General features: G+C 40.5%; 1 protein-coding gene across 3 annotated transcripts in view; it reads right to left on the reverse strand.

The window, feature by feature from the left end:
- Positions 1-115: 115 nt before the first annotated feature.
- The window catches only part of casr (calcium sensing receptor), a 70,865-nt gene continuing 49,998 nt past the window's right edge, over positions 116-20,982 (reverse strand). For all 3 annotated transcript variants that reach the window (XM_008115268.3, XM_062971797.1, XM_062971798.1), the window contains 3 exons: positions 12,984-13,214; positions 10,324-10,447; positions 116-8,366 (listed from right to left, as the gene is read on the reverse strand). In XM_008115268.3, coding sequence (XP_008113475.2) covers positions 6,925-8,366; positions 10,324-10,447; positions 12,984-13,214 — 1,797 coding nt within the window. In that variant the 3' untranslated portion in view covers positions 116-6,924. The remainder of the gene's footprint in view (positions 8,367-10,323; positions 10,448-12,983; positions 13,215-20,982) is intronic.

Consider the following 20,982-nt stretch of genomic DNA (forward strand, 5'->3'; position numbering starts at 1 on the left):
ACATTTGAATCTTGTTGGTAAACTACATTTGAAAATTATTAACTAGGGCACTTTTTAAAACTACTGGTTAAGACTGATATTTGAAAGATTTGTGAACAAACTACAGCAAAGCGGGTAAGACAGAAACAATTTTACTTTTGCTCCAAAAACGCATATCTTATCAAGCTGAAAACAGACTATAGCAACAAAGTACAGAAGGTAATTGTATTGTTGCGTTAAAGCAAGATGCACAGGGAGATATTATAAGCAACATAATTGTTGAGAAATCTGAAGAGCAGAGTTAACAGACCCTTTAAATGAGCTTTGGTGAACTCAACACATTTTTTTGTTTCTTCCAAAAGGTAAACCGTACTCAACCTGGGAATATGGAACAGATGATGCGGTACAGGAAATATACAGAAATAGTACAAGAATACTCTAAATCAGGCCCACACAACTTGGCAGTAGTAAGGGGTCAAAATTAAATAGGCTAAACCTCTTTGGGCAACAGATAGGTCTGAGTTTGTGAGGGCACCTTTCCCTTAGAGCAGTGATTCTCAACTTTTGGGTCCCCAGGTGTTTTGGCCTACAACTCCAAGAAATCCCATTAAGTTTACCAGCTGTTAGGATTTCTGGGAGTTGAAGGCCAAAACTTGTGGGGACCCAGAGTTTGCGAACCACTGCCTTAGAGAAAGCAGCAAAGCAGATTAGCCTCAATTTCTTTGCCTTCCCATATCATGGTAGTAGCAGTCCTTTTCTGAGGGAAAGAAGTGCCTCAGCTCTTGCCTCTGCTGTTCTGCCTTTCTCTTTGCCTCTTTTGTCATCTCCTCCGGAGGGAAAAAAACCTGCACCATTCATTTCCCTCATTTATGAGGGAGAAACTTAGATTCACTATAAAGATTTCACAACACATGAGAGAGAAATGAACAACAGGAACTTTGGGTGCTTTTCCCGACTGGAAGAGGAGACGATAAAGGCAATTCGGAGGCAAAGAAAAAGTGGCTTAGCCAAGTTTCCCCCTCACAAACAAAGGGTGTGGAGTTGGTAGTTTTATCAACAAATGAGGAGGCGAAGGGCAAAAAGAAGAGTGGCAGAGACAAAAACTGAGGCTCATCTTCTTTATTGCATTCTCCCTCTAAAACAATGTAATGTTAAATTTTGACATAACCTGTATTCCAACATTCCTGAATAAAGGTCCAATATCCCTTAAAGATTTTCCTTGCAGCCCACTACTCTGACTTGTTCAACAACTTCCCCAGGCTGAGTTTCCAATTGAGACCAGCACTTCCAACATCCTGGTCAGATGTGTTGGCGGTGCCCCTTTGCCACAAGTTAGTTTGGTAACTTTGGTGCATACAGAAAGAAAACATGTAGAGATAAAACACTTGGTGGATGGAATGGCGGGTTCCGAAGGCTCCTCTGTTGTATTGCTGCATGTGACTTCCCTTTGTAAAGCTTAGGCTCAGAGCCTCTAAGAGCTGCAACAAATCCTTCTGAGGGCTGCGTATTGTGCACCTACTCTAAATTAATCCAGTTCTCCAGGGCCAAAGGTATTGAAAGAACTAGCAGATGTAATTTCAGAAACACTGGCAATCATCTTTCAGAATTTCTGAAGAACAGGAGAAATTCCAGCAGAATGGAAGGCAAATGTTGTCTCTGTCTTCAAAAAGGGGGAAGAAAGAGGACTTGATTACTGCACACTGAGCATGACATCAGTACCAGTCTGCAAGCACTTGGAAAGAAACGTAGTTAATCTGTTCCTGGAGACTTGAATTCAATTATATTAATCAAATATCCCTGTACTGCTTCTTTACCTGATTCTGTACTTCATTTTACACACTGCATCACCTGCCCCATTATCTCCATGTTGAACCATGTTTACCTTTTAGGGAAAGATAAAAGTGTTGATCATTCTGCCTTTTCTCTGTCTCCTGTTAGCATTTTACCATCACACGAATGCAGCGGCCCTACTGGTTTCTTGGTATTTTTATTGTTTTTATTCTCTCTAACACACCTGACCTCATTCTGTACTTTGGCTTTTCTAACTTTTTCCCCTAAACATGTTTGAATTGATCTTTGGTGATCTCTCCCTTCATCAATTTCTTGTTCATGTCCCTTGGTTTAAAGCTCCTTAGTTCCTTAGAAACCATTCTGGTTTCTTTAAACATCTTCTATTTTTCTTCCTCATAGAAACTTTTTCATATTGTAACTCCAATATCTTACTTTTCAGAAAGTGCCATCCATCATGAACTCCTTTCTCTTTTAATATTTCTTACTATGGGATCACACTCAGTATTTCCTTAAGTCCCCTTTTACATTGCCTTATAATCCAGATTATCTAAGGAGATAATCCACATTATCTGTTTTGAACTGGATTTTATGAGTCTACACTGCCATATAATCCAGTTCAAAGCAGATAATCTGGATTTTATATGGCAGTGTAGGTAAAAGGTAAAGGTTTCCCCTGACGTTAAGTCCAGTCGTGATCGACTCTGGGGGTTGGTGCTCATCTCCATTTCTAAGCCGAAGAGCTGGCATTGTCCATAGACACCTCCAGGTCATGTGGCCGGCATGACTGCATGGAGCGACATTACCTTCCCGCCAGAGCGGTACCTATTGATCTACTCACATTTGCATGTTTTCGAACTGCTAGGTTGGTAGGAGCTGGGGCTAACAGTGGGCGCTCATTCCACTCCCGGGATTTGAACCTAGGACCTTTTGGTCTGCAAGTTCAGCAGCTCAGTGCTTTAACACACTGTGCCACCAGGGGCCACTATATGGCAGTGTAGAAAGGGCCAAAGTTTACTAAAATCAGTAATCTCTCCCAACTCTAAAAATGTATGGGGTGCTCTATAGTCTCTTAAAGCTGGTAGGCCCAGCGTCTGCACCCAGGATGGTAGGTGAAACAATAAAACCCATATGTAATGAAAAGCCCAGTGCTGCTGACAGATTTCCTTCGACATTTTTAATATTTTACTTCTGACCTAATGCTTAAAAAAAGAAAGAACTGAGATAGCTGCTGCCACTTATTCCAAAGTAACATCCAAGAGAAAAATACTTGGGCACTCTGCTTCTTATACTGGGCCTCTCTCTCCTGCCCACCTCTGTGTGTGTGTAGAGGAATTAATGGGGTATAAAGCATGAAGGAATATATGAAAAAGAAGAGAGGTAAATTACTGTATTCTCGCTCTCCCATAACACTAAATCTTAGGCTCACACAAAAGGCTCACATCTGTGCATTTAAGACAGATGTGAAAAGTGCATTTGCATACTTGCTTAGGTGGGCACTTCCCCCCCCCCCCCCATGTCATTATAGTTGGCCCAAAAATCACAATTCAGCTGAAGTGGTAGTGATGTCATGCCTGGTTTGAGCCCCAAAAGATCTATTTGGAGTGGAAAGGGGCAAATCAACCCTCTCTTGCTATAGGGACTGGAAGCCCATCTTGTACCATTAATGCCATAGTGTAGGAGCACCATTGAGCTGTATATGAAGCAAAGATGAATGGAACTGGGTTTCTAAAAGACATAAACATCATTCCACTTGGGTCACAGTGTCATTACCAATGCTCAAGGGCTCGCAACATTCACACTGAAGGATGAAAGGACCAGAAAATGTTAGCCTTGCTTCCCAATTTAAACACTCTTCCTGAATCAGCAGTGTTTAAGCCATTAAAACAGAAACTGATTAATATGTAAAACTAAATCAACATTTATATCATCGTGCCACTCTTTTTCTTAAGAAAACATCAAAATACCAGGAGCCTCGTTATAGAGAAAAGTTGACATGGGTTGACAAGCATGGGATATGATATGATATATAACATAACCTTAATTCAGAACACATGATGATAAAGGTAGTCCAAAGTTGGCAGGTTCATGGTAGGATTTAGCAACTAGAATCCAATGTAACCACATCAACATGGCAAACTTTGGTTTTGCCTCATCAGCATCACCTTTATTACTACTTTACTAGAAGAAAGTGAGCCTACAAATGGCACCACACATTTGGCCTGAAAAAATAGGGAAGAGAGCTGCCCAATGCAGGAATGACAACGGGGGAGAACATGTTATGGCTGAGAATTTTGTAATTTAATAAGAAAGGTCTGCTCAATGCTCAGTATTAAGAAGAAAGTGTTTGATTCCTGCAAAGTGAGAATACTAGATTGGCCATGGTTTGGGTTTTCAACAATATCAGTGACTGTACATAAATACAAACAAAGAACCTCAGAAATGTTAACAGCCTGAGGGATACCAAAAGCTAAGTACATACTTCTTTCCAGTATATGCGTAAAACTATACACAGTCAGGGACCTCACAGGACCAAACTAATAGTATAATGAAATCCTTACCACTTAGGCGAAATATTAGTACAAGAAGTAAATAATAGGGGTTCTAGGCTTAATGCCACGATTTTTTTAACCTCAATATGAGGAGTAAGCTCTGTGTTCTCTAAGTCCACAGCAAATATCTGATAAGCAGGAGGATCCCCTGTTTTAGAGTTTCAAACAGATAAGAAAAGAATATACACCTCTGACAATACCGTCAATATATAAAACATAGTTCAGCATTACTTGCTTCAATAGGTTGCCAGCTTGGTGCTCACATTTCAACAATGCATGGGCACTTGAATCAATCAGTTAAATTTCCTCTGCTCCACATAGAAATGATAACCTCTGTGCATCCACCTCTTCTCCTTGGTAAAAGCAAGCTTGAGTTGAACTATTTCTCTTGAATGAATTTGAGAAATTTCTGTCTTATTCCATTTACTTGAAAGCTAAACTAGGTGTGATGGGGATTCCTAGGTGTGATTGATGGATTCCCTGTATAGGTATAGACCAGTGGTTCTCAACCTGTGGTTACCCAGATGTTTTGGCCTTCAACTCCCAGAAATCCTAACAGCTGATAAACTGGCTAGGATTTCTGGGAGGTGTAGGCCAAAACACCTGGGGACCCACAGGTTGAGAGCCACTGGTCTAGGCCATGGGCTTGTCATTCTCACCCCACTGAATTCCTACAGTGAAAATTCATCAAAATTCCAATTAATCATGAAAATGAGAAATGACTGCTGCATGTATTATCCATTTCTTTCTTTCCCTCCCTAGAAGTGTTGAGAATTGGGGGAGAGCATTTTAGCCCCAGCCTGTGTTCCTGATCCAATTCCCCCATCCCTAGAGCTGCTTTTAACCAAAGGAATAAGTACTGGGAGCAATGGTTATGGTCCTTGGACCTGGGGATTAGTGGCTTAAATGCAGCTGCATGCCTAAAACAAAATCATGGTTTTAGAATACCATGACGTTACATTTGAGCTGTAGGTAAAGGCAAAGGATGACTTCAGGCTTGTTGAATAAACTTTATGTTTTACTAGAACCTGAAGATCCACCAGATAGAGCCATCAACACTTGGTACAAACGAAAGTGCCTACATAAAGGCATGAGTACAGGCCCACTGAACAGCTACTGAATGAAACTGAGGATTTTTTCGGCACACCTAAGGTGAGGTGAGTATATTTGCAAAGAAAAATCCACTTTTGGATAACCAAAGCTTCTTTCATTTCAACATGTAATTATGTTGTTGGTGTTAAAGGATTGGGAGAAATGTATTGCAAACTATCTAGAGAGCTACCAATATGTCCTAAACAGCCTTTTGCCCTGTACAGAGAGATGGATAGTGAGTGTCAAAATACTGAAGCACACTCCATTAACATGTTTGTAAAAAATAGGGGGATGTCCAACTATCAGCCCTTTGGCCCAAAGCTAATGTCAAGTCTGAACAGTTACGAGCCTTGTCCAACTATACTAACTCCTGAGCAGATCTGCAAAGCAAGCAGAAAGACAGTCCTTGCTGGATTCAAATGATGAGAGCACACGGATGTAGAAAATGAGTCTTGCTTTGTAGCTCAGTGAACATTCAACAAAGCGTGGGTTATTTCAGGACCTTGGGCTTTCATCTCTCTGATCCTTTAAGTTAATGTCTGAAAATGTTTTGGAATAGCTGCAGTGCTTAATGCATGTACAAGCTAAGTAAACTGCAGGTTAGAAAAGGCCTTCAAATATAAACACATTAGTAGAATTCTAATAAAACATGTCTTGGTGAGCCGTGAGACCCCTTAAATACGACAGGTCAGGACCTGTCTATATGTGACATTGTGTGGCTGCTGGAGAGAAGTTAGCACAGCATAGTGCAGTGTAAACTTTAAGGCAAGAGGCTGCAGCCAGTTGATTGAAACTACAAAGCCACTCTACCAAGGAGACAATCAATTGATGTCTCGATGAATGGGTACATCTTATCAAATTATCTATACTTCTGTAGGACTCCAAAGTTATCCCTACAAAGTGATCCAGCCAGTGGAACCAAATGATATAAATCCCCAGGAAAACAGTGTTTCTGTATAATGCAGTAATGTCTCTCAAGACTTCCATATATCACAAGACCTTAGCATTCTACCTATAATTTTAAATAGCAGGTTCAGGCCACTGGCTGAACTTCATTTAGATGTTTCTACAAAGAGTGGAGAAAGGGTGACTTTCCCTAAACCAAGGTGCATGTTCTGTTTTGTGTATAGCAGTATGTTTCTCCTCGTCGTAATATGGCTGTGGGAAATAAAGGGGAATTATTCATCCTGAACAAAAGCAATACTATACATTATTGTAAAAAGCAGAACAGGTTACTAGAACTGCTAACCAGTAGGTTCATGGCCCAGATCACTATAGTAACTTCTTGATGACAAAACTCTGCTAAAGCGCAGCTGAAGAGCTTTTTTTAGTTTTATCTTCATCTCTTCCACAACCACCACAGATTTCCACTACAACAATCACTTATGAAACATTTCCTCCAGTGTTCTGTGGGAGGTGAGTTTACCCTGCGAGTTTTAACACTACAAAGTGGCAGACTGTGCCACAAAGGAGTATCCAGAAAAAAACGTAGGGGCGATTGGTTCTTCCTTCTTTATGAATGAACAGCATTCTCTGTGATGGAATCACTACCTACACAATCCCGCAAGTATGAAGGTGACAAAGGAGGTTGCCCTTCTTCTAAGCTTTGTCCTTCTTTATCAGTTTCTCCTGTTACTGGTTCCTGTGTGTTGGAGTCATGACTTGAAGCTGTCTGGAAATTGGGCTCACTGCCTAGTGGCTCACTTGACTGCAGAGGAAGCAAGGCCTTATGCCGCATAAGGCTATCATCGCTATTTTGGGCTTCCAAGGAGTTCCTATGCTTTGCATTTTTGTTGGCTACTGCATTTTTCTGGTGCTCTTCAAAGCTCAGTGACAAAGTGACAGTTCCACCACCAAAGCTCACTTTTTGCTTGCACCCGCGTTGCTGTTGCTCCACCACAGTATTGGATAGACAAAAGGGGTCTTCGTGGTTGCTTTTGCTGCTAATGGATGAAGATGGGGTGGAGCCTGTGGACCCTCCAAGGCTGTTGGACCTCTTGCGAGACACATTGCTGCGTCGCAGTGTCGCCCTGGCAGCTACCTTGAAGGCATGAGCAGCAGTACTACAGCGCACCTCCTCAATTGTGTTGCGTGAGGGCTTGAAGAGGATGATGTAGACCTTGTTGAAGAAGATGCAAGCTAGAAGCCCAAAGCTAGCAGCAAGAATCGCAATCACCTCCACAGCAGAGACAAACTTGCCATAGGTGCTGGCATAGGCTGGAATGAAGGAGATCCAGACAATAAAGAAAATCAGCATGCTGAAAGTAATAAATTTGGCCTCGTTGAAGTTTTCTGGCAGTTTACGGGACTTAAAAGCAAAGAAAAAACAGATAGCAGCCAGGAGGCAAGTGTATCCGATCAAAAAGCCCAGTGCCATCAAGGAGCCCTCGTTGCAGGTGATGAAGATGATCTCGTCCTCCAGCTCGTGGTTCCGAAAGCTGGATGGAGGAGCTGTATACAACCAAATGACACAGATGACTATTTGCACAAAAGTGCACAGGAAGACCAGGAGAAACTGGAGGTTCATGCCCCACCACTTGCGATGGAGGCTGGTGGGTATCTTGGCTTCAAAGACCAGAAGCACCCGATTGGTCTTCACCAGAATGCAGGAGATGCAGAGGACAAAACTGATGCCAAAAGCTGGCTGTCGCAAGCGGCAGTTCCAGTCCTGGGGCTCACCAATGAAGAAAAGGGAGCTGGAGAAGCAGCACAGCAAGGAAAAGAGGAGGAGGTAAGAGAGTTCACGGTTCGTGGCCTTGACAATGGGTGTGTTGCGAAATCTAGTAAAGACACCCAGAACAAAGGAAGTCAGAAAGATGCCCAGTATGGCAAAAAGGGTGAGAGCAATCCCAAATGGCTCTGTCCAAGAGAGAAATTCTATTTGCTTTGGAATGCAGACAGTGTGGTTTTCATTGGACCAGAAGTTTTCAGCACACTTCTCACAAGCACTGGCATCTGGAGAAAAAAAGACAATATTAGACATGGATACCACTACAGTGTATCTTTTTCAAGGGACATTGTGTGCCACTACATCTGAATGCATCAAAAAGAGCATTGCCGTGTTTCTGCATACATCTTATTATTTTCACCAAGACCTGCATGGGAATCCTATTCCTAATAACTGGTCTCTGTTCTTGAGTGCATTTGACAGAGATGAAGAAAATTCTTCACTAAAATACCAAAAAAAAAAAAAAAAGAATCAGAGAAAAACTCTCCTACAGCATCTTGCTCTTGAACAGTAAAGCTAAAGGTAAAGGTTTTCCCCTGACATGTCCGACTCTGGGGGTTGGTGCTCATCTCCATTTCTAAGCCAAACAGCCGGTGTTGTCTGTAGACACCTCCAAGATCATGTGGCCAGATTGACTACATAGAGCACCGTTACCTTCCCACAGAAGCGGTACCTATTTATCTACTCACATTTTGCATGTTTTTGAACTGCTAGGTTGGCAGAAGTTGGGGCTAATAGTGGGACCTCACTCCACTCCTTGAATTCAAACTGCCAGCCTTTCGGTCTGCAAGTTCAACAGCTCAGCGGTATGAACCGCTGCGCCATTGGGGGCTCTTGGAACAGTAGCAGAGGGAAAGAGATGAGTCATATCTGCTTGAACACTGTCCCTTCCAGCCTATTGCGTGTATTAGTGTTTCCCATCAATCTTGCTTCCCAGAGCTGCCCTAGTCATTTTGTAAGGTATTTTATAACTAGTGGGTCTCCAGCTACCCTACATCTATTGCCAAATCCTCAGATAAATTCATGTTCACCGAATAGAGAAACTTAAGAACTAAAAGAAAGGCAATTAAAACTAATAAAACTTGAGAGTCTGGATTGTTATATGTTATATGTTAACTTATATGTTATATGTTAACTTAAAGTCAACAAATTGAAAATAAAAAATAAAAACCAACACTAAAATAGAAAACAAACAAAAGAATCCAATAAAGAAATAACCCCATGGTGTTTTCTCCACCTAACTTTCTTATCTATTAAAAGGAACAAATAAACCTGATCACTTTTTAAAAATAAATAACATTAAAAACACAACTGGCTGTTCTACATACAGTAGAGTCTCACTTATCCAACACTCGCTTATCCAACATTTTGGATTATCCAACGTATTTTTGTAGTCAATGTTTTCAATATATTGTGATATTTTGGTGCTAAATTCGTAAATACAGTAATTACTACATAGCATTACTGTGTATTGAACTACTTTTTCTGTCAAATTCGTTGTATAGCATGATGTTTTGGTGCTTACTTTGTAAAATCATAACCTAATTTGATGTTTAATAGGCTTTTCCTTAATCCCTCCTTATTATCCAACATATTCGCTTATCCAACGTTCTGCTGGCCCGTTTATGTTGGATAAGTGAGACTCTACTGTAGTTGCATTTCAGCTTCTGCTAAATATAAACAAATATACCATATTTGAAATTAATACATAGCCATGAGTAATATTAATTTAACTAGTGCAATCATTTTGACTAAAAATCAGTTCTTGTAATTTCATCTTTTATCCATCACTTTAATATCCCCCAATATTTTCCTTTTAATTTAATTTGATTTTACTGCATTTCAACCATTTATTTCTATATAATATCTTATATTTTCCCTTCATTCTTAATATGTTTATTTTGCAATTTCACCCGCTCCATAAAATGTTGCCAGAATTTTCAGTTTATTTATCCCATTCCATTCTCAATATTTTTCTTGTCCATTTAAGTTTAATATGTTTATCCCATCTAAATGGACTCTCATACATTTTACATATATTTTTTCTATCTGTTTGAATAGAGTTTGAAGGCTTAAACATCTCTCCTGTGTTTTCTTGTAATATTTTTTGGTTTTCCTGAGTGATGATTCCTTTCTCCTGTGGAAATGTCACTAAAAAGAAGAGAGTTCAGCAGCGAATCTTACCTGTTTCATCACTGATCTCCCCATCGGTGCATTCTACGCATTCAAAACAACATGTGGGCTCACCCTCAATAATGCCTTTCCTTGTGCCTGGCTGGCAGTCTCTACTGCAGTTGGAGAATGGCACCTGTAGGGATACAATGCAATAGCATACATGAGGACAGCCAGAAAGCTGGCAGAGCATGAAACATCAGATGAATGGGTTCATCCCAGGTATTGATCCTCCTCAGGTTCCCTGGAGACATAGCTTTGTGATTTCCTTTTCCTCAATGCATGAGATGCAAAATATAGGTCAAGGCACATTGGTAGAGGCCTATAGCTCTCTCACACAGTTGATAATACTTCATCTCCCTATTATTAGATGCCAGATGAACATGGAAAGGGTAAAGGCTATAGCTGTGGTTCTTTGTTCTTTAATCATCATTGCCAATTATTGACTTGCCCCTGTGGTCTAGTGAGCTAAGAGGAACATTAGGAAGAATTTCCTAACTGTGAGAGCTGTTTGGCAGTGGAACTTTTTTTTAACCAGCCATCTGTCAGGAGTGCTTTGAATGTGATTTTCCTGCTTCATGTCAGTGGGTTGGACTGGATGGCCCATGAGGTGTCTTCCAACTCTATGATTCTAGAAGTCACATATGTAAGGCTGCTGAAAGGCAAAATGATAGAAAATGGGTTTTCTTTCATTTTAATTAAACCGGCCTACCTGGCAAGGGACTACAGTGCTGTCATTACTAACTCTGTCCATGTTGTAGGTGACAAAGGTGGTGACATGGCACCAAGGAAGGCAGATCACCCGGAGGGTCCAATCCTGACCAGAAGACCACAAGTGGCTACTGCCCTTTCTTAGCAATGTGTTTTGCCTCAAAACACAAAAGATTACACATATGCACACATATGGGCCTCTGAATGGTGGGATATCCATGCTCCATGTTGGAGGAGGGGAGGAGAAATTGCTCCTCTGCTAGGAGAGAAGTAGCAATTGGATGACCAGGGGACACAGGATGGCAGTCTCTCATGTTGTGGCAGTCTCTAGCTGTGACACGAATCCTACTTGTTCCCTGCCACTTGTCCTGATGTCATCTGGGGCCATGGGAAGGAGGACCCATTTGTTTTACTTATGTCAGGGAAAGTGAGTGGGAAGAAGCTGAAGAGCACTGCAACACATGGGTGAAGAGGAGGGAACACTTAGGTGGCCACCCAACAATGTCAAACAATATTTAGTGTCACTGAGCAGTGCAGGCCGCCTTCCAGATCTGTGGTGGTTAGAGGAGTACCTGTGAGGACCATATATCAGGACTAACCCAGCATTTTTGAACCTCAAAATATGTGTCAGTGTAGACATAGCCCAGATTTTAAAAGATTGTTGTGTGAAATGTCTCACAGAAAAGACAATTGGTAGGCAAGCATTCTACTACTAAGCATAATTCAGTCCAAGGACTTCATCACATTGGGGTTCTGAAGCCGGGGAACAGTGGGGGCATTCATTGGGCAATGGGGCAAATCTGGTGGGCAGCTTGGGAACCATGTCCTCCATCGCCCCCTTGCCTATCCCACGGGGGTGCGGGTGGGGTGGGAGCATAGTTGCCCAGCTTTCCCCAGTGCTTTCCCTGTTCTATCTTTTCTTTGTTGTATGACGCTTTCAACATGGAGCCAGGACAGAGCCCTGCCGGAAGTAGCCCTGTGTCATGTGATGGGCTCCATCCAGCTCTGTCCCGGCTCCATGTTGAAAGCATCCTACAATAGAGCCCAGACCTTGTGTAATAAAATCGCAAAGTTACTTAGCTAGAAGAGCAGACAGTCATTGACTGGACCTTAACAGCGATATAGAAGTCAGGGAATTGCTCTCCTCGCTTTCACGATCATAATATAACCAGATCTTAAGTAAAATTTGAAACTTTCAGTAAACAAACTTGGGGGGGGGCACTAGGAGGAGTATCTGTTCTCCAAACCTGATGTGAGATTCAGACCTGAGAAAATTACCCACCAGCGAAAAGTCTGCAGCTTGTTCAGCAGCCTCTGCCTGTTAGTGCACCACACAGAAGCAACCAATAAGCACACAATGGGAATGAAAAGGCTGCTGTTGTTGCCTGAATATATTTCATTTGTGTAAACTACAGCCTGAGAAAACATTTTTGAATTGGGAGAGCAGTGACCCCGAGTTGTTTTCAAAAACATGAATTTAAAATAGCGTTTCAGAAAGGAAACCTTATTTTCTACAAGGTGTGCAGATGCAGATTAAATCCTTGAGATGGAATGTACAAAAAAGTTAAATGAAAAAGTAAACAAAGTAAATTTCATTTTCCTACAAATACAGAGAAGTCAAGTAGAAAAGAGGTTCACGAGTGAGAATAGGTCATTTATGTTTGCTAATGAATTGGGGGGAGGAGCTTTTGGTAGATTTTGCCAAAAGAAATTACACTTAAAAAAGAAAAGCCAGCAGAATCAAAGGGTAGTAGAAAGCAAAGGCTTTAGGAAATGTGGGCGAAACGTCAGGACAGAATACTTCTGGAACATGGCCACACAGCCCGAAAGACATACAACAACCCTGTGATCCCAGCCATGAAAGCCTTTGACAACACTTTAGGAAATGATTTCTGCCAAATATCATAGATCCCTGTGTAGTGATAATGTGGTTTTTGACACGGGCGATTGATGTCTCTTACCTCCTTTGAAAACCCACTCCAGAGAATCTTATTTTCATTGATAAACAGCCTCTCTCCTTTCTTGGCATAAACATTATAATGTCCAACCTCCTCAAACACAATGGAGCCATCCTCTGGTGACAGGTGCCAATTGATTATTGAGTAGTTCCCTATTAGGCCACCAGACTCATCAAAATCCACTTGTTCACCCATATTATTAGTGAAGTTCAGATGACGTAGATGTTTCAGTACCTAGACGTGAAAAAACACAGAGACATGGTGGAAATATCACTTGAAGGTGAAACACAGTCTGTTTCTTAAAATAAAAAAATATGAAATGTCTGAAATAGGGTGGAATCTTGTGAAACATTATTCCTGGTTTTTATGGAATGTTGATTACATGTTCTTTTTAAACATTTTGTATATAGCATTGTCACAAATAGCAACCACAACAGCAGAATCAAAAATATTACGCCGTCACTTTGAAAATCTCTATCCTCTCTGTGATATGGGAAGGAGGGGAAAATCAGTGGTGGAGAGAAGACTTACTGGAACAGGAATGGCTTCACCTGCCTCTTTTGAATTGGAAATAATAGTACTCCTACTCAGTCTTATAAATATGACATTTCTGCCAATGCGGGTTTGATATCTAGTTTTTGTTAGGATTTTGTGTGATCGGTTAAGTTAGGGAAATCTACCCAAAAATACAGCAGAGCATTCAAAAATACACAAACAGAATACTTATATAGTTGAGCATTCAGCTCATAGCAAGCAGAGCATGAAGTGCCATGTGGTTATAAAGAATTTAGAGCTTAGGAGGCAAATATGCAGAGTTCTGTCTTTATAATTACAAAAGGTTTATTTACAACCCCCCCCCCCCTACATTTCTTCATAGTAAAGAACTGGGTCCTACCCTGTTTCCCCTAAAATAAGACATCCCCTAAAAATAAGACCTAGTAGAGGCTTTGCTGAATTGCTAAATATAAGGCCTCCCCTGAAAGTAAGACCTAGCAAAGTTTGTGTTTGGAAGCATGCCCGCCAAACAGAACACCAGAGCATGCAGGGTTGGTAAATGTACATACCATAGATTGATAAAGGTAGTAACCAGAAATTTTTGATAGGGTTCACAGTTTGTCTGGTTATGCTCATTTGTGATTACCACTACTGTACAATATATAATAAATGTTCATTTTTTTTGTTCTACAATAAATGTGAATTCTTCATGGAAAAATAAGACATCCCCTGAAAATAAGACCTAGTGCATCTTTGGGAGCAAAAATTAATATAAGACACTGTCTTATTTTCGGGGAAACACGGTAGCTACTCTATAATGCCATCTCTTCTAGGGTGTGTCTCTTTTCTGACACATACAAGCAGAGAGAGATCTCAAAGCACACAGCACATTCACTACATACCAAGATGCAAAAGTTAAAGTCAGAAGTAAAGGCTTGCAGTAGAAAAGTATACATTCTACACAACCAATCAGAATGAGAGCAGAAACAGAGAGAAGAGAAGAAATAGATACAGTGTACCCTCACTTATCGCGGAGGTTACGTTCCAGGACCACCCGTGATAAGTGAAAATCCGTGAAGTAGGGACGCTATATTTATTTCAATAAATATAGCCTGCCTCCCTCCCTCTTTTTGTGTATTGCTCGAAGCCGTGGCGGGCCGTATTGCGCTTCAGCCGGGGCCCTTTTGTGGGAGGGAGGGCTGCATGGCCATGTCCCAGAAGCCTCCAGAAAACCTACAAAAAAGCAAGTCCTCGAAAAGTGAACTGCGAAGTAGCAGGGGAACACTGTACATTCCAACTGTCATTCAGGAGAAAGGGGAGAAGGGATTTCTGTCAGCCTATTCTAAAGCTAACTATTCCTCATTGAGGACTGCATACTTGGGCAATGTGGGGTTGAATTCCAACAGTTTTCTCTGCTTTCCAAACTGAACAGTTGGCAGTTGTATTCTTACTAGGGATGTCAATACTGCACTATTTCATATCACCAGGGCTCCATTATTCCATCTTCACAATCAAGGACAAAGGATTTCAGTAGTTTTCTCCTTGTTGAAGGAGAATACAAATACTTTACTGCAGTTTTCTCTTCTAATCTGAATGTCTCAATGTTGTGGAATTATTATTCTGTGGTCAAAAAATTATTTCCTAAGGAAAGAATTTGTTTTGCCCAGTAAGCAGAGCTTTTGTGTGTGTAAATGTGATAACTGTGTGGGTTTTTTTGTAATGCAGACTTTCAAAATTGGGGTGCGCATTACATTCAATGGTGCATTATACTCGAGTAAATATGGGTAGGTATAATTGTAAAAAAAGTTATGGAATTTCAAACAGCATGAGAAAAAAGCAATAGTTAACATGTCTAATTTTCATAATTGGAATGCAAATTATGTTAATTTGCCTAATTATATTAATTTGCATAATACACATATCAATTGCCTGGATTTAAGAAAGTGGAATATGATATCTCTACCTTAACTCCATAAGGCTGAATAACAGTACAAAAAAGCTTTACCTGGCTCCACCCCTGGAAAGTGAAGCTGGATTTATATGAAATCCAGTAGACAAATAAAAATCATATTCAGCAGTAACATCAAGAAATCAGGATTAATAAAATTTGCTCCTAGACCTTTCAGCTTGAACTCACAGAAAGAAACAAAGCAGGTGAAATCTATCTCATCTCTACATTTCCACACAAGGAAGCTTTATTTTCATGAATCTGGGTTTTTTGGCACTTTTGGAAATTATGCAACATGAGAAAGAAAAAAGAGGAAAAAGCTAGAAATTGAAGCAGAGTAAAATCAAGAGAAGCTTTTAAGTGCCAATATCCTCTGTATGTTATTTTGTAATCTTGAACATGAGTACATCTACACAGGCCACTTACTGTGGCAGCGGGCTGGAGTCTAGACCCTCTGGCAGGATCGAACTGGATCCAGTTCCACTGGGTGGCCACTCTCACATGTGCCATATTGTTGTCACCATAGTTGTGGTTACAAAGCTTCAAAGACCTCTTGCCATTCCTGTGTATCCCTTCCTTCCTGAGTTGCATAAGTACCCTTGCTTACATTGGCAAAAATGCCCAGGGACAGCCAGTAGCCCTATGGCCATGATGACAATATGTCACAGGTAAGTGCCTGTTGTTGGGGATTGTGGATGATAGATGAAAGCTCTTACATATGCCTGTGAAGCCAGAGACACCCTGCAGAATGATGTATCACTCAGCTTTGAAGAACAAAGTAACATAGGAGCTTTTACTAAATCCAAGTGATCAACAAAACAATGGTATTTACAATAGTCCCTCTGATTGCTTACATAAAATAGCAGTTATAGGCAATCCTTTCTTAGTCTATGAATCTGCTTCAGTAAAGATCAACAGCAAACAAGGCCTCAGAAATAGTCAGGCCTCTCTGAGTACAGAGCCATCTTCTTTCCAGCCAGTACTCAGAAGACACACACACACACACACACACACACACACACACACACACACACACACAGAAACGTGTTCAAACTGGTTCTCCAGCAGCAGGATGGCAACAGTTACAAACCAATTCCCCAGGTTCTTGCAAACTCAGCCAATCGGCTTCATGCATTTGATTTTCCAGTTAACATACATTATAGTGTCTTTGCAAACCCTGACACCTATGACATATTGGAAAGCAGGATGGTGGCACTGTCCCATGTGAACACTATCCCAAGATGTAGAGCTGCTCTGGGGCATTCTCCAACTTTCCTTAACATGGTGTACATCCATCTCACATTGCAGGTAAGATGGTTCAGTGTGTCATGTAAATTATCACCAGCATTAGGATACTGCCCATGTAAATGTGCCTCATGTCTTGCATACCAATTTCTAACTCAATTCATAAGAGAATAATAATTTGACCTAGCTGTTCTCTTCTGTGATAGGTTCATGTGCTACTGAAAAACTCACAGAGATAGAAGCACAAGTTGCACCGTTGGCCTTTGCTGCTAAGGGTTGCATACATTGCTCTCAAACAAAATGCTTCTCCCAGCATGTCAGCTGAAAATCTCTTAAGACCTGTATAACATACAGCCACAAAAGAATTTTGGGCAGCCCATGAGAACCATAGAGGATATAAAAGAAAATAAGCTGCAATGAATGCTTTGTCCATGCATTACTTGTGCCTAACATTGCCTTTTAGTGCCTCACGTAACCCGCCTTCTACTAGTCACTATTGCACCTGTCATGTAACTTGGTGGGTGGGTTGCCACTGCATACTCTCTCCTGTTTGTCACATGATCCACAGTAACTAAGCATCATCAGTTGGTATAGTCTGAGAGGAGATAAGAATGGCTGTATCTTTTCACTGTGCTTTTTGGTCAATGAGACAATACTGGTATTGAACAGGGACACTAGAGACAAAATACTGTGGTTTGTTTGCTGAGAAGTAATACAATCTTTGTTGTCACCATTGTGAATCAAAACATCCTGATTTACCCTGTTCAGACACCAATGAAAAATAAATTAAAGTGTCCAAATTATGAAAAATCTCAGTGGGGAACAATGGTTTTTCAAAAAGGAAACTATAAAAAAATGAGGCAGCGGATAAGATTAGTTTTCAGATTTCTAAAGAAATTGTTACTGATGGAAAGTCTTTTACTGAAGGTGACTCCATAAAGAAGTTATGCTGATTGGAATTTCTGGATTATGTCCTGATCAAAAAGTGTTTTTGAGAATATAAATTTGCCTATATGGCCATGCAGCGAAGAGTAGCTGATGTATCAAATAAACTCAGTAAGCCGTGAAATCAGAAGAGAAATTAATTCCGCTATTATTCTTTAGCGATGGATGAGAACACTGACTTGAAAGATACTGCTCAACTTTTAGAGCAGTTTGAAGATGACAAAATTTTAAATTCTTTGAGATGGAGTGATCAACTCTAACCAATGAGAACACTTGCTGGATATTTTAAAAACATCAATTTCAAACATGATTCCAGAGCATGAAAAATGGATTGCTGACAAGAAGTATGATACGTCCCATTAACTGAATATAAACAGTAAAAAAAAACCATGAAAAATGTATTCAGACTTGGGCTGCTTAGCAAAGTAATTTTTTTCACATAAATGTGATTTCATGATAAATAAAAATCATAAGTAATATGCACAATTAATTGATAGTAATTAAAACATCTCCTTCTTACAATATGGTGTATTTGTAAAATAGTTTAATCATGAATTATAACTTTACTTGGAAATTGAAGTGCTGAAAAGCAGCCAGAAGAAATTTAGCCTATTTTAATTCTGGCCCTTACCTACTGTCAAGTTGTGCAGGCCTACCATAACTGAACATACCAAGTAATGAACCTAGAACTTACTACAGTAGAGTCTCACTTATCCAACACTTGCTTATCCAACGTTCTGGATTATCCAACGCATTTTTGTAGTCAATGTTTTCAATATATCGTGATATTTTGGTGCTAAATTCATAAATACAGTAATTACTACATAGCATTACTGCGTATTGAACTACTTTTTCTGTCAAATTTGTTGTATAACATGATGTTTTGGTGCTTCATTTGTAAAATCATAACCTAATTTGATGTTTAATAGGCTTTTCCTTAATGCCTCCTTATTATCCAACATATTCGCTTATCCAACATTCTGTCGGCCCGTTTATGTTGGATAAGTGAGACTCTACTGTATATGTGAATATGTCCCCCCATGCTATCAAGAGCCTTGCTCTATGCGCCACATCTACATAAGAAAAAATCCATTGCAACTAAATTAAGAACCCTGTGCTGAGGACATTTTGTTGAATCAAATTATTTGTTCATGTCAGTAAGAGAACACTTTAGGTTTGGAATTTGTGTCATGTCAAAGGGCTTCCTGCATTTGTTTGAGGGCCAGGGGAGAAAGATTATCTTTTCTTCATTTTGAGACTGTAATCTAGTCTTCTGGTTTACCACCACTGCACTTTGGCTTACCTTGATCACTGTGAATGGCCATGTAATCTATAAATAAATATGATTCTTCCCATCATAATAGGAAGACCATAATGGCAAGGACGAGATTATTTGATCATATACATCATCTAACAGAAGAGCAGCTGTCCCAATGTTTGTTCTCTTTCTCACCTTCCTGCTTGTTTTTCTTTTTTTACAATGTCCATCAATTATTGGGGATTTATCATGTTAACCATCACTGGAGCTTTCTATTTATCTTCTCCACTTAGGATCTATTAGAAGAGGTTATATGGCAGGCATGGGCAAACTTTGGCCCTCCAGGTGTTTTGAACTTCAACTCCCACAATTCCTAACAGCCGGCTAACTGGCTGCTCCTTCCTAACCGGCTGTTAGGAATTGTGGGAGTTGAAGTCCAAAATACACGGAGAGCCAAAGTTTGTCCATGTCTGTTATATGGCATGGAACTGGAGGGAAGCAGGCAGGCAAATGACTGAAGCCAATGCTTCAGTTACAAATTTAGAACAGCAATAGGGGAAATTTTCTGAGGAAAATCAATGATGGAGCATCTTTAGATGCAAAGTTTCTCCCTGAGAATCTCAAGAAGAGCTAGTAGAATAAATTGGCTACAGAAGTCAATCTTTGTTTGTGTAAAAAGGTAAAGGTTTCCCCTGACATTAAGTCCAGTCATGTCTGACTCTGGGGGTTGGTGCTCATCTCCATTTCTAAGCTGAAGAGCCGGCGTTATCCGTAGACACCTCCAAGGTCATTGGATGGCATGACTGCATGGAGCACCGTTACCTTCCCGCCTAAGTGGTACCTATTGATCTACTCACATTGGCATGTTTTCGAATTGCTAGGTTGACAGGAGCTGGAGCTAACAGCGGCCGCTCATGCCGCTCCCGGGGTTTGAACCTGGGACCTTTCGGTCTCCAGCTCAGTGCTTTAACGCACTTCGCCACTGGGGCTGTGTATTAGTACATAAAACAAATATTAGTCTAAAAATATCTTGTTTCTTTCTCACCCAAAGGGGACTATGTCCTACCTGAGACATGGGAGATGTTTGTTGTTGCTGTTAACTGCCATCAAGTCAACTTCAACTTATTTATTTATTTACAGCATTTATTTTCCGCCCTTCTCACCCCGAAGGGGACTCAGGGTGGATCACATTATACATATAGGCAAACATTCAATGCCTTTTAACATAGAACAAAGACAAGACAAACATAGGCTCTGAGCGGGCCTCGAACTCATGACCTCCGGGTCAGAGTGATTCATTGCAGCTGGTTGCAGCTGGCTTGCTCTCCAACCTGCGCCACAGCCCGGGCCCTTATGGTGAACCTATGAATGAGAGACTGTGAAGTCACCTTGTCATCACTAGCCCTGCTCAGTTCTTGCAAATTCAGATCTTACAGTGACTTCCTTGATTGAATCTATTCATCTTTTTTATGCTTGCTGCTACTTTATCAAGCATTAGTATCTTTTCTAGTCAGTCATGTCACTTTATGATGTGTCCAAAGTACAATGATCTCAGTTCAGTTATCTTGACTTCTAGGGATAATTCAGGCTTGATTTGCTCTAGAATCCATTCATTTGTCTTTTTTAAGCAGTCCTTGTAGAATTCCTCGTCAGCACTTCATTTTACATGAGCTGATTTTCTTTTTATCAACTTTCTTCATTGTTTAGCTTTCACAATGATACTAGAATCAATAATTTCAATCCAGATCCAATTTGTCAGTGAGAAGAAAATGTCTATACAAGTCAAAAATACCTATTGGAACAGTTTCAGATTGGTTTCAAAGGCGAATTATGCTTTATAAAGTACAATTCTCAATGGTATAAGAAGAACAGGAGGACGACAGTTGATAACAAGGAAGCATAGTAACACATAGGGGTGATGACTGGATCCCATTATAATGCAAGTGTGCAAGAAAGCTGAACAAAGTTAGGTCATTCCACCATCAAAGTAATAATAGTGGAGCAACATAGGATTGAGGCATTGATCCCAGGGATACACTGATCCCAGAAACAGTTCAGAAAAACTGCCCAACACAGTCTGCTGATGCCTTCCAGACTGGTGTAGAATTTTT

The sequence above is a fragment of the Anolis carolinensis genome, chromosome 2 (genome assembly GCF_035594765.1).
Source record: "Anolis carolinensis isolate JA03-04 chromosome 2, rAnoCar3.1.pri, whole genome shotgun sequence".
Taxonomy (NCBI): Eukaryota; Metazoa; Chordata; class Lepidosauria; order Squamata; family Dactyloidae; genus Anolis; species Anolis carolinensis.